The sequence below is a fragment of the Artemia sp. Qi Xiang Cuo genome, chromosome 1, assembly GCF_049724085.1.
Source record: "Artemia sp. Qi Xiang Cuo chromosome 1, ASM4972408v1, whole genome shotgun sequence".
NCBI classification, from domain to species: Eukaryota; Metazoa; Arthropoda; class Branchiopoda; order Anostraca; family Artemiidae; genus Artemia; species Artemia sp. Qi Xiang Cuo.
In genome coordinates, this window is record NC_142794.1 from 52,563,481 (window position 1) to 52,583,786 (window position 20,306).

Here is a 20,306-nt window from a genome sequence, read left to right on the forward strand (position 1 = left end):
CAAGGATACATGCTTAAAAGTATGGAGAAATACTAGGATTTAGTAAGTGACCTTATTTAGCAATTTTTTACTTGACTTTTGTGTTCTTGAATTTTAACCAACACCATCTTTCTTTGTTTTTGAAAGTCCGGCAGCGTCGTTTTACAGATGGAGGGGGGGGGGGGTATAAGGTCGTATCCAGGAGGGGGAAGTTTGACCCCCCCCCCCTCCGAAAATTCCTTCTGGTTCGTAAAAATGGAAAAATGCAGAGTAAACTAACTTTTGATGTGTTTTTGAAAGATTTTTTGTACCTCCTTCCCCAAAAAATCCCCTTCCGAACAATAATTATGGATATGACCATGGATGGGGGTGTACCTTAATAAAAATAAAAAAAACTAACTAACGGGTTTTCAATAGCATCAGACACGTGCACATGAGAAAGAAGCGGGGGGGGGTTCAGACCCGTTTTTATGTACTTCCATATAGTTTGCCTCAATTTTTTTTTCGAAGTTGTTCCCTTCCTCAAAGAAAGTCCGAGTACATGCCTGAATAGTATCTAAAGACACAGAGTTAATAATATGTCAGTTTGAGATAGATTTTCAAGCTATTAGAAGTTTAGACAATAAATAAAAAAGAAAATCCTAAAATGGAGTTTATCTTTCAATTCAAATTTTACGTATCTAACAAATATACCAAGAATTATTTTACTTTATCGCTTATAAACTACAGATGTCTTCCTAGAATTTTTAGTTTAAAGAATCCAAGAGACTAAATGAAGCTAAAAAAAGAGCAAACATTTTGTAATTAAATTCGGTTTCTTTATATTAAATAGTAGTTTTTGAACGGTAAGAGTTCTCGCTTTCCAACTGATGGGATGTTGGAATTCAGACAAAGCATTAGTTTTGTGAACAATTAAATTGAAGTTTATAATAATATCAGAAAACTACTTATTACTCGACACTACTGTTTTTGATGCTGCATGTAATTTGGTATTTGGTATGACACTTTAATTTAATAAAAGTGTCAAAACCGGTAATAGAATTTATTTGAGCGGTCTGAGGCGTTAGTTGCTGGTGTTTTGTGCTGATACAATATGCTTAAAATTAAGATGTTTATATTGAAATAAACCCAAATTCCTTCATGCTGTAAGGAGTCCTTTGCATAGAGGGTTGATGTTACCAAAAAAAGAACAGTTTTCTTTATCTTAGCAACATTTTTAAGCTTTCTGGTAACAAATATTTTAATTATAATACCACCACAGTGAGCTAAAAATTTTAAGCGATCAAACTGGATAGCTTTAACTTTTATTAAACAGCTTTTAATATTTTATTTACCTCTTAGAACTCCAAACCACATAAAATAATAAGACTTCAGTGATACAGTATTACGAATATCATACATGCGTAACGAGAGTTTCCATTTGAGAAATGTGTTCTGGTTTCGAATGTCTATTCCGAGGTGTTGATGGAATTCTTGACCTAGGAAACCTTCTATCATCTAAATTTTTCAATCTAGTATCCATTGTTTGTAATGGTACTGTAGATACTGTTATTCTTTTTTCAGCGGGGGATACACAACAAAATATTGACTTTAAGAACCTTTTCCATGTAATCCATGTTTTTCTGGATAATACCCAAAGACTAGATGTTGCACCAACAACTAACGACATAAATATTTTCATAGAAAACATTTCAATACTAGGAATGCTATTTTCGAGATCGCATTCCGACTTAAATTTCTTAAGATGATTCAGCTGCGCTTTATGGCATAGAATCGCTTTTGTTTTAGCTTCTGTAGCCCATACTGAGCGATTATTATATTCATATATATAGCAGCCAATGATAGCAACTGCTGGAATTAAGTAAGCAATAGAGAAAGCACCTATTTTCATCATTAGGCTATCAAATTTATCAGAATTTCTCCCTTCAAATTGTATTGTTTGACGGATTCGGACCATAGCACCAATACCTAAAATCATGAACAAAATTCCTATTATTAAATATACTGATAAGGGTATGATGACAAAGGCAAGAAACGATATTCCATCTGTGTTGTCAACATAACAGAGTCCTGTTAGCTCATCTCCGTCAATTTTCCGCAACGTCAGTACTATTAATGTTTGAACTGCTGGAATTCCCCAGCTTATTAGATGAAACCATGAGGAAGACTTACTTAATGCCTCGCTAGACCATTTTTTCGCTGCACTTAAGTACCAAGTCATTGTCATCATCACCCACCAAAGGCATGCGGCAACTCCAAAGTAATATTGAAGGAGAAATAAAATGACACATGTGCCATTGTCCATGCCGTCGAATATAAAGACTGACTCATCGCTTCCACTGTGAGAGCATGTCACTGCTTCTGATCCCAAAAAATATCTTATAATGTAAGCAGTTGAAACAATACTATAACAAAGCGCCTGGAGAACAACAGGCCGCTCTGGGTATTTGAAACGCTGAATTTCAAGGCAACAGGTTAATAAAGTAAAAAACGTGGAAACAAAACAAATTGTTGCCCAAATCGTCATCCAATTTGAAATAAAATTTTTATCACCACTGCTAAAATAAATATCAGCACCACACTTTGGTGCACAGGCACTTTTGGAATTATTTCCACCAACTTTAATAAATTTCAAATTGTCTATGCTCATTTCGCCAATGTAGGTAAACTTTGGAGGACAAGATGGGATGAAAGTTCGTTCTCCAAGGTAATCATTGACTTGATTTTTGTACAAAAGACGGCCAGAATCGTGCAGAGTTTTTTCGTCTGTAGTATTCGGGAACTGTATACACAGTCCATTCTTCTCAGGGGATGGGAACTTCGAACAATTTAGTGGACTCGGCCATTGAAAGTTGAACTTCATTAAGACCGGACTGCAAGAATCTCGCACCTAGAAGGAAACATAGAATTATCAGAAAAGATATGCAAACAAAAAACAATTCAGAAATGGAGCCATATTTCGTGCAAAATAATGAAGCTTCAGTGTAAATTTCTGCTATCATTACCAACTAATTAAAAACATCGAAGCAGAGTAGCAAAAAAAAAAAAAAAAAAAAATTATTATATATATATTTGAGAACAATATAGAACAATACTAACGAGATGTGGAATTTTTACCACATTGGAAAGAGAACTCTTGACCTCTCTTAAACCTAATTTTTGGAACTCAGCGTGAATCTGAAGAAAAGCTTGTAATTCCCTGAAATTCGTTCTAAAAGGCCAGAGACTTCCCCAAAATGTTGAAATGCCTCAAATAGATTCTTTTCAATATGCTTAAATGACTCATTGCAACCTTGTGGAAATTCCGGGGAAATATCTTCAACGCATCTTCACATTTCAATTCACGGACACCGTTTGGGGAAGTCACGTTCCTTAACTGGTTTTAATATACGACTGGGATGCTTTACAAAGCAGCCATTTCAACAAACCTGACGCTTTTGGGCCATAGCATAAACCCTACCCTGTCGTCATGATCCAAATTCAGTGACCCCAGACTTTGTCTCTAAATGTTTATCAATTGGCTTTTTTATTCTTTTGAAATTCCGGTCCGTACGGATTTATATAAATTATTTAAGTTTCAAAGACTGAAAGGAAATCTGGCTTGCTACAAATTTACTGTTTTCCCTTTTTTTATTCAAAAATACATTATAATATTGAAAATATACAAAATCTTTTTCTAATGCATGTTTTAAATTCTTCTTCCTTTTAATCAACTATTTTCCTTTTAATCAACCAGTTCATCTTACTTAACAGTAAATAAAAAAGCGACACAGTCAATAGCAGAACTAATCAAAACTTCAAAAACTGAACTTCAAAACTGATATATGCATCGAATGAATTAATTTTATGTTGATTTAGAATATTTAGGACCCACTTGAGCTTCAAGTTACTCCATATTTTATAAGCCATAAAAAAATTTGCGCTACTTAGAAAAAGGAAGCTAAACCAATCAGAGACAACTTTCCTCCTTTTCAATGACCCTTGTGCCTCCCCAGACCCATGTATCATTGGATAACCATTTAAATTAGATCAGTCACAAGATGAAAAAAAGGTCATCCAGGAGCGATCCTTGTGAAAATTAGAAAAAAAAAGTTTTTTTCAACTGAAAGTAAGGAGCAACATTAAAACTTAAAATGAAAAGAAATTATTACGTATATGAAGAAGGTTGTCCCCTCCCAAACACCTCGCTCTTTACGCTAAAGTGTATTAACACTTTTAAAAAAGCTTCTTATTGTTCTAATTAAACGACCCTTGCGTTTCAGGAGTCGTTCTTAAAAAATTGAGCCAAAATTAAAACTTTAGCGTAAAGAGCGAGGTCTTGAGGAGGGGGCAGCCCCCTTCATATACGTAATAAATTCTGTTCGTTTTAGTTTTTAATGTTGCTCCTTACTTTCAGTTGAAAAAAAGTTGTTTTTTTAATTTAATTTCTGATTGTTTTTTAAATAATGCCAGAAATCTGGGCCTACCTCCACGGAGAAGTCCCCCTCCCCACGTAAATATCCCCTAGAAAATTCAATCCCGGTGAAAATTTACCCCAGCTCCACGCGTAAAATTACGTACACAGCTCCACGCGTAAAATTAAGACGGAAAAGAGAAAGCGAGACATACAAAAATTATTTATACCGTGGGAAATATATAAACAAGACATAAAAATAAATAATCCGTGGGATTATGGTTCAATTTTTCTAGAAAATTGCCTAAAAGAGGACTTCGTTCCATTTTACTTGGTTCCATTGGATTTGATGTCTCAGCATCCCTTGTACCCTCAGTTTGATTGGTTCCAGCTTCTTGTAAGGAAGTCTCATTTTTCGGCACATTACAAGACCAAAGACTGGCTGATAGCTCAGCAATGCTATCAGGAAAAGTTCTATATTTTTTTTGTTACTTCTTTTTCTTCTTTAACTTCTTTTTCTTGTTAATGAGTTAGGTTTTTTCTAAAAGACATTCTCGTAAGTTTTTTTTCCAGGAAAACGGAATGGGTTTTTTCCTTAACGATATTCAACGTAAGGTTTTTTTCCTTTTCCAGCACAACAAAATATTTTTTTTTTTCTTAACGACAGTTCACGTAACACGAAACATAGCCAGTGTTTGTTTCTTTTTCAAGAAAATGGAACGAATTTGTTTAAAATGGCATTCACGTAGGTTTTTTTTTCTTTTTCGGGACAACGGAAGGTTTTTTTCTTAATGACATTCACGTAATGTTTTTTGTAATGACAGTTCATGTAATACGCAACATTAAGAACTAACCTTTTGAAAAAACTGATGAATAATTTTTCTTACTTTCTTTTCTCTTGTTAATGAGTTAGTGAGTTAGGATGTTTTGTAAACGACATTCACAAGGTTTGTTCTTTTTCAAGACAACGGAATGGCTTGTTTTTTTCTGTACACCATACACGTAGGTTTTTTTTTTGCATTGATAGTTCACGTAAAATAAAATATTAGATACTTTTTTTCCTTTTCAAGAGAACGGAACAGGTTTTTGTGTGATCGACATTCACGTAAGGTTTTTTTTTCTTTTTCAGGACAAAAAAATGTTTTTTTTCTCTTAAAGCTTCAGCTCCTGGCAAGGAGGGTTCATTTAGCGGCACATTACAGGGTCAAAGACTGGCTCAAAATTGAGCAATACAATGAGGATTAGTTCTATGACTGTATTCATTAATCGATTTTGACTATTTTTTCTCAAAAGGAAGTTTTTTTTTCAAAACGGGTTTTTCAAATTTCTTCACCATGGGTGTGGTTCGCTTTTTTAGATTGCAGCTACTGCTGCAACTATGATAAAGTTAGTTCCATTTAATTTGCTGTCCCATCATTCATTGCATTCTCAGTTTGATTGGTTTCAGCTTCTAGCACGGAGGGCTCATTTTCGGCATATTTCAGGACCAAAGACTGGCTGACAGTTCATTAGTATTCATTACCTGAATTTGGCTATTTTTTCTCATTAGGCATTTTTTTCAAAACAGAATTAACATATTTGATGTCTCGGCATTCACTGCATCCTCAGTTTCATTGCTTTAAGATTCTGGCAACGATGGCTCATTTTGCGGGACGTTATAGGACCAAAGTCTGGCCTACAGCTCAGTAATCCAATTAGTAGAAGTTCTATGGCCGTATTTATTTAATCGAATTCAAATATTTTTCTAATTATTCAATTTGTTTTTTAAACGGGTTTTACAACTTTTTATTATCGTGGTTAGACCCCGGCGTCACACCGGCGCATCAAACGAACGCCGCCAACGAGTGGCCCGGTTGACTACCGCCGAAGTGTCGCAACACCACCGATAGAGGTGGCGGCGTTCGGCTGACTTTGAATTAATTTTAAAGCAATTCTTTATTGCGTCAGTCGCAAAGTCGGAGCTTTTCTTTTCTCGTGTGGTTAAGCATTTCGATTTTCCTGATTAGAAATCAAGCAGGGCTCGCGCTACCCCCGAATTTTAGGAGATTTCCTCGAAAATTCATGGATCACCCCAAAAAAATTTGGTTCCCCGAATCCCCGAAAATCACGGTGCCACCCCTAGTGATTTATCACTAGTGACTATCCCTGCCAAATATTACTTTGCGTACCATAATTCTTCACTACTCTCTTGTTCGTTAATTTTCGTCTCTCGTGTTACTTTGCATAAAAACCAGACAGATACAATTGCAAATTTGCAATATACACGGTTCGTCATATGTCGACAAAAGTATCGTCTTTATGAAATAAGATTAAACCATTTCGAATGCAGTATCCCAATTGCATAAGATTCTTACATTTTCGTAGTCAAGAATTTTATTTTTAAGTTGAACGGAACGCATACACTACATAGGTTCAGTTGGATTTTGAAATTTTTACTCAACAGATTGTTGCGACAGCGGAATCGTAAGTTTGCAGAATTTTGTTTTCTTTTCTATTTACAGATACACTTTCTTAATGTCTAACACACAATTATTGAACGCCTAATAGGTTAAAGAGAATGCAGTCTTCTTTCTGAAAATTTTTCACTTTCTGAATTCTTTCAGAAAACCATAGAAATACTTATGTAGACCCAGGCCCCCATCGGGACTTGTTCATTGTCTTGCGTAGTTTTGGATTTCTTACACGTCTGAAATTGGTTTGAATTCTGTTCCAACTTGTGGCTAATAATCACGACAAAACATAAAAAAAACCTTTTTTCATAGTCATTGGAGAAATATCAAATTGTAGCTTTAACTTGATACTTGTGCTTTTTTTATGCAATTGGAAGTTATTCTCATATAAGGTATTTACAAGCTATTTACACGTGAGAATTATAGTTTTTATTAAAGTGTTTTTTTCATTGTAATTGAAGTGATTCACCATCACGTATTTTTCAATTTGATAAATGTACTCCTTTTAGATGCAGTTTATAATTTAACTGATGTTAGGTATTTATAAGTTTCTAATTTGGAATGAATCCCCAAAAGAAAAAATGAATAATATCGAAAAGAGAAGCGAAAAGCAATCCAAAAAGCAGGAGTTGAGCATTAGCCTACATGACATATATTCTATAACGAAGCCAAAAAACTTAAAATGAATTTTTGTTTCTTAATTGTTATCAAAATCCAGTTTTTAATACAAAGAAGGCTTCTTAGGAATCCAAAAGCGTAAAAAAAAAAAAAATCAATATCTAAATCACCCATTTAAACTGTTTTAAAGCTGACAGAACAGATATAGGCAAAGACCATTATGAAAAAATTAAGCTTCTAAGTTCAAACTAATTTCAAAATTCTACTCAAATTCGTATCACGAATTTTGTGATACGGTATCTGAAGTTTTGTATGCAGTAATGCTCGAAGAAAAAAACTACGAATTTTGATAATTATTTATGTTAAGAATACATAGCTAATAGATACTTCAACTATTATGCAAGGGTTCTGAAACGCCACAGCCATTTCGTTTCTACCAGATTTCTACTTCTCTTGATGCATAACAAAGAAGACCAGCGTTCAGGCAACGACTTGCCGAGTTTTTAACTCATGAATAGGTCCGAATCTGTTGGAAATTCAAGCTGGGATTTGAGACAGACTAATGAAAACATTAATGTTTGCGGTCAACATTGATCGCGCCGGCGGCTGCGCGCCACCGCTGCTTTTTTTGGCCCACCGCCGCTGGCCTTTCCTTATCGGCGCGGGGCCGGGGTCTAGTCGTGGTAGTGTGGTTCAAATATTTCGAATAATTTTTTATCAATAGGCGTTTTTTTTTTAAACGGGCTTTTCAACTTTTTGTTACCGTGGGATTATGATTCGCTTTTTACTAGAAATTGCCTCAACAAGGATTTGTTCAATTTTACTTGGTTCATTTCGATTTGATGTCCCAGCATTCATGGTCATCTCAGTTTGATTTGTTTCAGTTTCTGGCAAGGTTGGTTCATTTTTTGGCACATTACATGACCGAAGACTGGCTGATAGCTAAGTACTCCAATCAGAATAAGTTCTGTACATCTTTTTTTAACTTTCTTTTTTCTTGTTAATGAGTTAGTTTTCTTGTAAAAGACATTCACGCAAGGTATGTTTCTTTCTGGACAATGGAATGGTTTTAAATCTAACGATCACGTAAAGTTTTTTTTTTCATTTCAGGACAACGGAATGGGTTTCTTTTTCTTAACGACATTAAGGTAAGGTTGTTTTTTGCAATTACAGTTCACGCAACAAGAAACAGCTATTTTTTTCTTTTTCAAGAATATGGAGCGATTTTTTTGTAAATGATATTCATGTAAGGTTTTATTCTTTTTCAGGGCAACGGAATGCTTTTTTCTTAGCGACCATCACTCAAGGTTTTTTGTAATGACAGTTCACGTAAGACGAAACATTAAGAATTAACCCTTTGAAGAAAATGATGAATCATTTTTTTAACTTCCTTTTTTCTTGTTAATGAGTTGATGAACTAGGATGTTTTGTAAATGATATTCACGTAAATATTCTTTTTCAGGACAACGGAATAGTTTCTTCTTTTTTTTTAACGACATTCACGTAAGGCTTTTGATGCAATGACAGTTCACGTAAAACAAAATAATATCCATTTTTTTTTCTTTTTTAAGACAACGGAACAGGTTTTTTTTTTGTAAACGACATTCACGCACGGCTGTTTTTTTTTTTTTGACAATGGTATTTTTTTACGGTTTCAGCTTCTGGCGAGGAGAGCTCATTTTGCGGCACATTACAGGACCAAAGACTGGCTTAGAGTTCAGAAATACAATCAGGATCAGTTCTATGGCCGTATTAGTTAATCGAATGTGGCTATTTTTCTCATTAGGATTTTTTTCAAAACAGGTTTTTCAACTTTTTGTTACCTTGGGCTGTAGTTCGCTTTTTCTAGTTTGCAGCCAGTGCTGCAACTATGATAAAATTACTTCCATTGAATATAATGCCCAGCATTCATTGTATTCTCAGTTTGATTGGTTTTAGCTTCAGCAGAGAAGGACTCATTTTCTTGCACATTAAAGGACCAGAGACTGGCTGATAGCACATCAATCCAATCAGAATAAGTTCTATGGCTGTATTCATTAATCTAGTTTGCTATTTTTCTGAGGCAAGGAATGATTTAAATTTTTTTCATTAAAAACAAACTGGTGTAAATGATGAAAAATTTGAGCCATGGCTAATTGGAGTAAAGCCAAGAGACATAGCCTCAGTGAGAGGCCCTTCTTCAGAATTGTATAAAAATGATGTCATTTCACTTGTTGATAGATAGTCTATCATCCATCCTAGGGCAGAACTAAGGTAGATAGGCATGGAGTAAGTGTATTCCAAATAGTCTATCAGTTCTATGAGCCATTTGAATGTCACTTGTTCGTCTGTGAGTCCAGGCGACTTCAGTCCCTTGTACCTGTTTTGCATAAAAGTACAGCGGACTTAGTTCGTCATGAGTCAACTAAAAATCTCGGTCATCAACCGTATTGTATTCAAGTTAATGAGCTTTTGGATTGAAATAAACGAGGGGTATTTGGCAGTGATCTTCGACAGTAAACCTTTACACAAGGAAACGGGATAGGGAACAAAACCGCACCTACAACAAGACAAATAGGATTCTGTTAAAGGGAAAATTTGAAAAAGAGCAATATTTTTTGGGAAATAAGGATATTTTAAAAAGGGGTTAACACATTTTCTTAAAACATCAAAACCAAGAGGGGTAGTTAATGTAAACCAAAATTTGTATCAGAAAAAGACAGTCAATCTATAATAAGAAAATAAAAGGTAGATTCTCCGAAAATTAAAAGAGATTATGAGCGAACTAAGCTAAATACTGAGACTTCAGAGGGGATGGGGACATATTGGGATGCTCTCGTGGTATATGCCTTCCTGATATCCAGATGTAAATACTATCTATTTCTTATTTCTAAGAGTTCGAGCTGTGTTCCCTCACAATAAACATAAAAGACATCTTGCCACACAACGATCTAACTAATTTCAATGTCCTGAAAATGTTATTCAGTGTATCTTGTTCTAGATTTTTTTTCTTTTATTTTTTTTACTGATTTTCCCACAGTACTTCTGTCAAATTTTTACAATGTAAAAAATGAATTAAAATTTTTAGCTAACTACGTTTACATATGCCAAGTAAAGAGCTCCATCAACAAGAACAAGATAACACAACACAAGAATTTTTTATGTTCCACTCTCAATTATTTATAACCTATACCGTACCGATTGACAACATGTAGGCTTTTTCTTGTAGCCTAAAGAAAACCGTACACAAGGCAAATGCACAAGAATAAAATAATCTTGATAATTTATGGGGTGGGTGTGCCCTTTCCAATTCTGACTAATCCGGGATCCATCACGACACGAGGTAACCAACTGACTTCACTTTATGGAATGGCCGTCACAAAACCATCTAAAAACCATGACAAAGTGTCTGGGGTAGCAGATGAGTCATCGCAGTATAAGGATACACCTTTACTGTGATGAGTCATAATCTAGGTGTTAATTCTCTGAGCCTTAGCTATTTAAATTATTCGTAAGGAAAGACGTAATAAATGCTTTATACAAAAAAAAACTCTGAAAAAAATAAGTTTTACAACTGGACTACAAAGGGAAAAATAACAATTTTCGGCTCTAAGGAATGATTTCGATATACTTCATTCAAAATTCTCTTAATATTTTGAATGTTCTGAACTCTTTTACTCAAACTTGTAAAAAATTTCTAAAAATTTAAACGTGGTGCGCATTTCAGTCAACTACCTATTGATATGTAACTATTTATCATAGAAGCATAATTTTATGAATGCTGTGGGTGACAAATTCATAGTTCTTAATTTAAATAAAATACGCACACCCCGCTTAAATTGTTTGAAACTTTTTATACGTTTGAGTAAAAGCAAGTTAAGCAAAACGTGGTAAATTATTATCGGCGGAAAAAGAAAAGAATGAGATTAGAGTGAGATGACAAATTATAAAAAGAACATTTACCTAATAAATAATTAGGAGCAAGGACTTAACACTTCACCTAATATAAATCTTCGCCACTGTGCCTCACCGGTCAGAAGTCAGAACCTCTTAGGGTAATAACACAATAAAAGCCAGATACACCTTAAGAAGTTGCTTCTTATTGGTCAGCTAACTTACCTCTTCGCAAATGCTCTGGCAAGATGGTATTGGCAGGTCGACCTGTTCGGTACACATTGGGGCGAACACAGAACATAAAAAGAATCGTAAGTGCTTGCTACATCCATATTCAACCAATGGAGCATACTGTGTGATCTAAAAAGAAACTTAGTATATGAATTGGCATGGAAATCCCTTACTAGTACAGGCAAATGGAGGTTTGACCCGAAACAAATTGCAACAGATATGATTCTTACATCATCTTGTAGAGAAAACAAACCTGAACAACATATCCATTTTCGCATATTCTGAGTCGACGCACAATAACCGTTTTTTGGCTTTTAATGCGAATTTTTTTTAAGATTTCCAAAAAAAAAAATATAATTTTATTATCCGACCTTTTTTCTTTAAATGAAGTATTATTATTTTGCAGAATTACAAGATGAGACAGAACATGAAGCCAGAGTGGGTGTTTGGTGCAAAACAAAAAATTTTCACTATCATCAATATGCGTTGCGGTAATTTTTGTAAAGACAATCAATCGGCACTTGTTATTCAACAAATGATCGGTTGTTCGTAAAAATACCTGAACTAGGCACTAGTATAAGACACTTCGAAGGCTACGTAATGCAATAAAAATGAAAATCGTCACATTCATCACTCAGTTTTTTAAAGATTTCAAAGTTTATTCCCAAGATTTGACTGAGAAATCAATTAGACGAAGACCTCAAGTAATGCCAGAAAGTCGAGTAGAACATCAGTCCACTGTCGAACATCAAAGCTTTGGTTCCAGTATTTGGACATGGTTGCGATTCTACGAAACTTTGTAAAAGGAGAACGAACTGGGTCATGGGAGCTCCATTTGAAGTCTACCTCAGACATGTTAACTTACCTGGCGGCTGCAGGACACAACCACTATACGAAATCATGCCATCTTTACCTCTAGCGAATGGACAAGCTCCAAGATACCCATCCTACGGTCTACCAGGCTTTCCAGAGTGGCATGCATGTAGTAAGACGTTCTGATAGATTCTGGGCTGGACTCTCCACAGATCTTGTCACTGAACAGGAGCTTATGCGCTCTGTTAAAACCTCTGGTGGCCTTACCAACGGCAGTGGCATGACAGAGGCTCAGAGGTCCTTATGGTTTTTGTCGCGACCAGTCTGCTCTACAGTAAACCTTCTGTTGGAACGTATTTCCCAAAGTCTGTACGTTACAAGCGATCAGCACAAGGAGATGTCAGAGCCTATTCATCTGAGATACTGCAAAGATACGCAGACGTTTATCGAGTTTCTTGTCAGGGGTTCACCATGTGAGGGAGATGTTCAGTTAAGAAGCATAGCAAATGGTCTAACTGCCTATCCGTCTGCCAACGTTGATTCTGCCAAAGATGTTGGCCTAAAAGTCATTGACGCCATGTCTGGACAGCTGGTCTCTTACTTTGTTTTTCGACTAAAACAACAGGAAATCCATATGACCACCAAGCAATGTCAACGCGGAGACTGAAAACGAATAGACCCGACTCTTCTTTTTCAGAGGTTTATCATGATTGCGAAAAGGATCAATCTTACGGAAACTGAGTACTTTCAATACGAACTGTGTTCCTACCCAGCGTCACTTTTTGACAGCTCCTGCATGCTCCGGACTGCGAACAAACCAGAACTTGCGAAGGCCACAGCCCAGGTGTGCACCCTTGAGACGCATTTATTTCCCCTCCCCGAAGGCACTCGATATATCCGAGACGGAGGAGCTCTGCTGCACAGGATCCCATGGCCAAAAAATCAAAGATACCTGGAGATACTAAACCATTATGCAACTTACGTGACAGGAAAGTACCCTTCTGCCACTATCGTTTTCGATGGCTACGATGGTGGGGCTTCCATAAAAGATATGGCTCACTCGCAGAGGAGTCGTTCAGTTGGCCGTGAGATCTTCTTCACAGCAGATATGCAGCTCAAGGTGAAGAAAGAAGAGTTCTTATCTTGCAAGAAAAACAAAACCAGGTTTATCTGCGCTTTGGCTGATCATCTCCGTGCCAAGAGTGTCACTGTCTCCCAAGCATCAGGTGACGCAGATGTCCCGATTGCGGAAGCTGCTGTTGCCTCTTCACGGGATCAGACACTGCCGTAGTTGGGGACGATACCAATCTATTGGTTCTCTTATGCTACCACTGTGACTTGTCAAGCAAGAAACTATTCTTCGCACCTGAGCCAAAGTCGAATAAAGCTCCCCGAAGATGGGACATACACACCCTGAAAGAGAAGCTGGGACAAGATACTTCTCATCTGATCCTTTTTGCTCACGCCCTGTTAGGCTGTGACTCTACTTCGCGAATCCACGGTGTGGGAAAAGGTCTTGCACTGAAGAGGCTGATAGAAGACAATGATTTCCGAACATCAGCTGAAGTGTTCATGCAGAAGTCTGCTTCGAAGGACGGACTCAAGACCCCTGATGAAGACGCCCTGCTGATCATATACGGTTCGTCGAAAGGAGGGAACTTGAACAAACTCCGCAGAGAAGTTTTTGAAAAGAAAGTGACAACGGCAAACTCTTTTGTTCACCCAGAACATCTGCCACCAACTTCTGATGCAGCCAAATTTCATAGCTATAGAGTTTTTATCAAGCTCAGGTATGGACCGGGAGCCTGATCCGGAACTGAAAGCCGAGGAATGGGGATGGAAGAATAAAGATGACTTCTTGTACCCATTAACAACTGACCTCCCACCAGCCCCGCGTATGCTCCTTAAGATCGTGAAGTGCTCCTGTCTTGTACAGTGTAGTTCAGCGAGGTTTAGGTGCTTTAAAAACAGCTTAGTTTGTACTTGAGCATGCAGAACCTGCAAGGTAACAATGTGTTCCAACTCCCCAAAACTCGACAGCAACAATGATGAAGAGAACCTAGAACCCTAGTTTTTAATCCATTCCAAATGAAGAAGTTGTAAAACTAGTCGGAATCTGATTCTCTAGTTTGTATTTTTTGTAGGATTGATTCTATTTAATAGACTGTGAAGATTAGACACTATGGGTTGACCCTAAATATTATATGAAGAGTGTTTTAATTGTGATTTACGATACTGACCATTGAAAACCAGATCGTTTTGTAATTCACTTTACCTAATTATTTTCTAAAAAAAACGAATTTTTTTCTGGTTCAGTTAACAAACTATTTGATTCTATTTTCTGTCTCAGCTCGTGATTCTACGTCAGAACCACACTTTCATTCAAGAAAATCGGGCTGTAACGAAAATTGTATTTTTAGTCGAAAAAAGTCGAAAAAATACAGTTACTTTTTGTATGGTGCTTCTTTACGCTAAATCCGACTTCGTTTTCGGTCTCGCCATGTTATTTTGGGTTAGAATCATACTTCAGTTAAAGAAAAACCGATGTCCTCGAAAATTGCGATTTTTATTCGAATAACGGAAAAAAATAGCATTAAAAGCCAAAAAGCGGTTATTTTGCGTCGAATCAGAATATGCGAAAATGGATATGTTGTTCAGTTTTTTTCTCTACAAGATGGTGTAAAAATCATTTCTGTTGCAATTTGTTTCGGGTCGACCTCTTTTTGGAGCTCATTTTCCTGTACTATACCCTATTATCAATTTTGGAAGAATATTTTTCTTTAGGCATAGCTAAGAAACATTAAGCAGCTATTAGAGATGGGATGATTAATTGTTGGCGGAATAAAAAATCTATGTTCTGGACAGGATTACACCGTTAAATTTTTTAAAACTAATTGTACAGAAATTTTCCAGAAAAGTCTTCGAAGAAAGGTAAAAAGCTTTATTAAAAATAAAACATGTAGAAATAAAGCCATACAGCAATTAAAACTTAAAACATATAGAAGTTGACCTGAATGAATAAGTGCCAACAAAAGCGGAAATAAAACAAAACGCTTAATTACTACTATGATACTACTGATACTATGATACTACTGATACTATGATACTACTGATACTATGATACTACCGATACTATCATACTCATAGTAGTAAATAAAATACTACTATAAATTTATACGAAACACAAGATGATCAGAAAACAAAATAGCTAGTCAAGCCAAAATTGTCCTTAACACGGCTGGGGCTACTATCTCCTGACCCCTAAAGGCTAGTGGCATCTAGATTTCAGCGAAAACAAAATTTGTTTTAAATAGTTTTCTTTTTAATTATAACATCCAAAAATTAAAACTATCCAATTTATAGGAATCTTTTTTTTATATACATTGTCCATAGTCGATCCAATATATATATAGTCTACCAGGATCCAAAAGTCGAGGAGACATTTCCAAAGAAACGATTGACCGGTGACCTTAACAATCTGAAGGCTAGAGGCTAGAGGACTTCACAGTGAATACATACAGAGTTGAAGGGTCCCAATGGCTTGCAAAGAACACTTGCGTAGTTTACGGCATTTTTTATAAGTTTTTGCTGGGTTTTATGCCACAATTTGCTGGCATCGAAGATTGTGATGTTGCTGTTCTTCTAAGATAATACTTTTTCGGTACTTGTGTACATAATGGTACACACTCGAAAAGTAAAGTTAGGTCAATCCTATTGAAATATACCAAAATTAGCTAAACTTCACAATTAGCAATTAGCAATTTTCACAAGCAGTGGCGCCATTTTTAGTAAACATTTGACAAAAACAGTTTACGCATGTTTTTCTGGTGTTAACAAAAAAAAAAAAAAAAAAAAAAAAAAAAAAAAAAAAAAAAAACCATAGAAGTTCTGACGGATATAAAAGAATATTGCACCTTTTTGAACCGGAATAGCGCAAAGGTACCATAAAATGCACAAGTACCAATATATCTAAGCATGATAAAATATGATACTTTGGAAACAATTTTGGCTTATATATTTGCACATTAGGGGAGGGGGGTAAAGTACATTGGGTATGCATGCATAATGTGTTAGCTAAAATTATTCTGATATTATGAAGTAAGGATTGTTTCCTGACTTCGCAATGTCCAGATACCTTATGCCGACCCCCCCCTTAAAATTCAAATATATAGCCCAAATTATATATTTCCCCTCTATTCTGTCAATTCTCTTTGTCTTTTCTTACGCTAAGTTAAAAGAAACTAGCGAAAGAAACCGTTTTATAGTGCGTCAATGCATGAACAACTTGAAACGCAGGGGGTATATCATACAAGTACCCTTGAATGTGTTTCCAATATCCGACAAGTACCAACACTTTATTTTCTAATTGTTTTCTTTTCTTCTTAAAGCGGGTTGACTATCGGGATATCTAGGTTAAAATCAATTCAACAATTTCATGTTTAAGGACGTAGTTTCTTTAACATATTGCCAGCATTAATTTGTAGAAAAAAAGTATTTTTAGAAGAAGCCGGACGAGAGCACTAATTTTCTACTTAGAAAGGCTTCTGTAAGATAGTACATAGTCGATACTTCTCTATTACTCTATAGATTATCTGTTAACACAAAGATAGAAATCATTTAATTTCGAAAAGTTGAAAGATACGTTTTTGGCGCAGCTAAAGATCGATAATTGCTTACCAAAGGCAGTGCTCTAGCATTGCCTGAGTAGTAAGCCATGTGCCTTACTACATGGGGACCCAAATAAAATAGTTCGTGGTAACGAACTGTAAGTAAGGAGTGACCCGGTTCAATAGTAAGCGAAACTCAACTTCATCAAGTTTAGTCTTAGTCATCAAAAGTTATGAGCCTAGGAAAATTTGTCTTATTTTCGAAAAAAGGGGGAAACACCTCCTAAAAGTCATAGAACCTTAATGAAAATCACAGCATCAGATTTAGAGTATCAGAGAACCATACTGTAGAGGTTTCAAGCTCCTATCTGCAATTAAATAGAAAAAACAAGTTTTTTTTAACTGCAAGTAAGAAGTGAAATTAAAACTTAAAACGAACAGAAAATACTGCGTATATGAAAGGGGTTGTCCCCTCCTCAACGCCTCGCTCTTTACGCTAAAGTTTTTTATTGTTAAAAAAAACAGAGTTGCGAGAAAGAGTCGAACTTCAGCGTAAAGAGCTAGGCGTTGAGGAGGGGACAATCTCTTTCATTTACGGAATATTTTCTGTTCGTTTTAAGTTTTAATGTCGCTCCTTACTTTCAGTTTAAAAAAACTTGTTTTTTTTTATATACGGCTCACCGTACATGAATAATTAAAACAAAATTTGCATATTAATTTTACTTTTTTTGGCTAAATGGCTTTCTCGAAATTTTGATCTGATGATTTTGAGAAAAAAGAGGCGTAGGTGAGGGTTTAGTTGCCCTCCAATCTTTTGGGTCACTTAAAAAGGGCGCTAAAACTTAATTTTATTTACGAACGTTTTCATTAGTAATAAATATACGTAACTTACAAATCGAACTTCTATATTCGTATATTTATATTACTTATATTAGGGGGCTCGCCACCTAGTCAATACCTCGCTCTTTACGCTAAAGTTCGAATTTGGTTCCAATTCTTTAAGAATGACCTCTTAATAACAAAGGTCGTTAAGTAGAATAAATATGGAAGTACTAAAAAAACTTTAGCGTAAAGAGCGAAGTATTGACTAGGGGTCAATACTTAAATCGTATCGTATACCCAATCGTATACGTAATAATTTCTGTTCGTTTAAAGTTTTGATGTTGCTCCTTATTTTCAGTTGAAAAACTTGTTTTTTTTATTTAATTTCTGGTCGTTTTTTTTTAAATAATGCTGGGAAATCGGGTGCCCCTGTCATAGCAATGTCGCTTTCCCCATGAAAACTTCCTCCCACGTAACCCCTAACCCCCCACTACTAGAAAAAAAACCCTGAAAACTTCTGCACACTTCCCAATAATCAATACTATATGTAAACCACAGTTTATATAATTAGCAGTATGATCTTTCCCTATTTCACCCATTATAAAAACCCGGACCGAGGTGCGAGTGCTCCAGAGAACCTATAAACATAAGCGGCATTAGATCTTTTCACGGGTAGACAAAGAATAATCACCTACGGAACAAGTACTGACAAAACCACTTGGCCGGCTCATCAATAAGTGGACAATTAGTGCACAAACAAGTGGGAGGAGCTTTTTGTTCGCACCGAGAATGAAGAGCCATAAATCATCTGCGGTAAACTTACTGGATAATTATATAAACTGTGATGTAAACATTGGGCAAAGTTAATAGCTTGCAGACCTTCCCTCGGGGACTGTGGGGGATTAAGTCATCCTCAAAGACATAGTTATTATATTTTTCGAACATGCTGAACAAAATGGCTATCTCAAAATTTTGATCGGGTGAATTTGGGAAAAGAATGAGCGTGGGAGGGGGGGGGTAATTGCCCTTCATTTTTTGGGTCACTTAAAAAGGGCACTAGAACTTTTAATTTCCGTTCGAATGAGCACTCTCGCGACATTCTAGGACCATTGGGTCGATACGATCACCCCTGGGGGGAAAAAACAAACAAAAAACACACATAATAAACAGGCATCCATGATCTTTCTTCTGACAAAATATACAAAATTCCGCATTTTTGCAGGTATGAGCTTGAAAACTCTACATTAAGGTTCTCTGATACGCTGAATATGATGGTGTGATTGTCATTAAGGTTCTATGACCTCTAGGTGGTGTTTTCCCCTTTTTTCGAAAAAAAGACAAATTTTCTCATGAACTCAAATTTTCTTGAAACTTTTACAGTAGGCAAACATTCTTAGGCTCTTAACTTTTGATGTGTAAGGTTAAATTTGATGAAACTTGTATGTTTAAAATCAGCATAAGAATCCGGTTCTTTTGATGTATCTATTGGTATCCGTTTTTTAGAGTTTCAGTTACTATTGAGCCGGATCGCTCCTTACTTACAACGTTACATGGTAACGTTCGTTACCACGAACTGTTTGAAAATGTGGAAATTTGTATTTTTGCCAGAAGAAAGACCATGGATGCGTGTTTATTTGTTTTTTTTTCCAGGAGTGCTTGTGCCGACCCATTGGTCCTGAATATTGCAAGAGGGCTTAATCGAACGGAAATTAAAAGTTCTAACGCGTGTTTATAAGTAATCAAAAAAATTGCAGGGCAACTAGGCCCCTTCCCACACATTTTTTCCCAAAGTCACCGGATAAAAATTTTGAGATAGCCATTTTGTTCAGTATAGTAAAAAAACTTAATAACTATGTCTTTGAGGACGACTTAATCCCCCACAGTCCCCGGCGGAAGGACTGCAAGTTATGAGCTTTGCCCATTATTTATATTATATAGTATTATTTATTGGGAAGTATAAGACGTTTTCAGGGGGATTTTTCTGATGTGGGGGAGGGTCGGGGGAGGGGGTTACGTGGGATGATCTTTCCATCGAGGAAATTTTCATGGGAGAAGAGAATTTTCCATGAAGGGGGCACTAGATTTCCCATCATTATTTAAAAACGATCAGAAATTAAATAAAAGAAACATTTTTTTTTATCTAAAAGTAAGGAGCAACATTACAGCTTAAAACGAACAAAAATTATTACGTACAAGAGGGGGTTTGCCCCCTCGTGAATACCTCACTCTTTACGTTAAAGTTTTTTTTAGTACTTTCAAAAGAGCTATTTATTCTAATTAAAAGGCCTTTGTGATTCAGAGGTCATTCTTAAAGAATTGGAACAAAATTCGAACTTAAGCGTAAAGAGCGAAGTATTGACGAGAGGGAGAGCCCTCTCATATACGTAATAATTTTGTTCGTTTTAAGCTTTAATGTTGCTTCTTACTTTTTCATTCTAACTTACTTCTAACTTGTTTTTTTTATTTAATACACAGTAAAATTGAAAATTACGTTTGTTTTTAACAAAAAAGGATCAAAAG

The 20,306-nt window shown here is 35.9% G+C and overlaps 1 protein-coding gene across 1 annotated transcript in view; it reads right to left on the minus strand.

The window, feature by feature from the left end:
* Nucleotides 1-204: 204 nt before the first annotated feature.
* LOC148956456 (frizzled-4-like) overlaps nucleotides 205-20,306 on the minus strand; it is a 41,325-nt gene continuing 21,223 nt past the window's right edge. Inside the window, exons 2-3 of the mRNA XM_089095406.1 lie at nucleotides 11,539-11,673; nucleotides 205-2,869 (exon numbers count right to left, since the gene is read on the minus strand). Of these exons, the coding sequence (XP_088951532.1) occupies nucleotides 1,373-2,869; nucleotides 11,539-11,673 (1,632 nt within the window). The 3' untranslated portion in view covers nucleotides 205-1,372. The remainder of the gene's footprint in view (nucleotides 2,870-11,538; nucleotides 11,674-20,306) is intronic.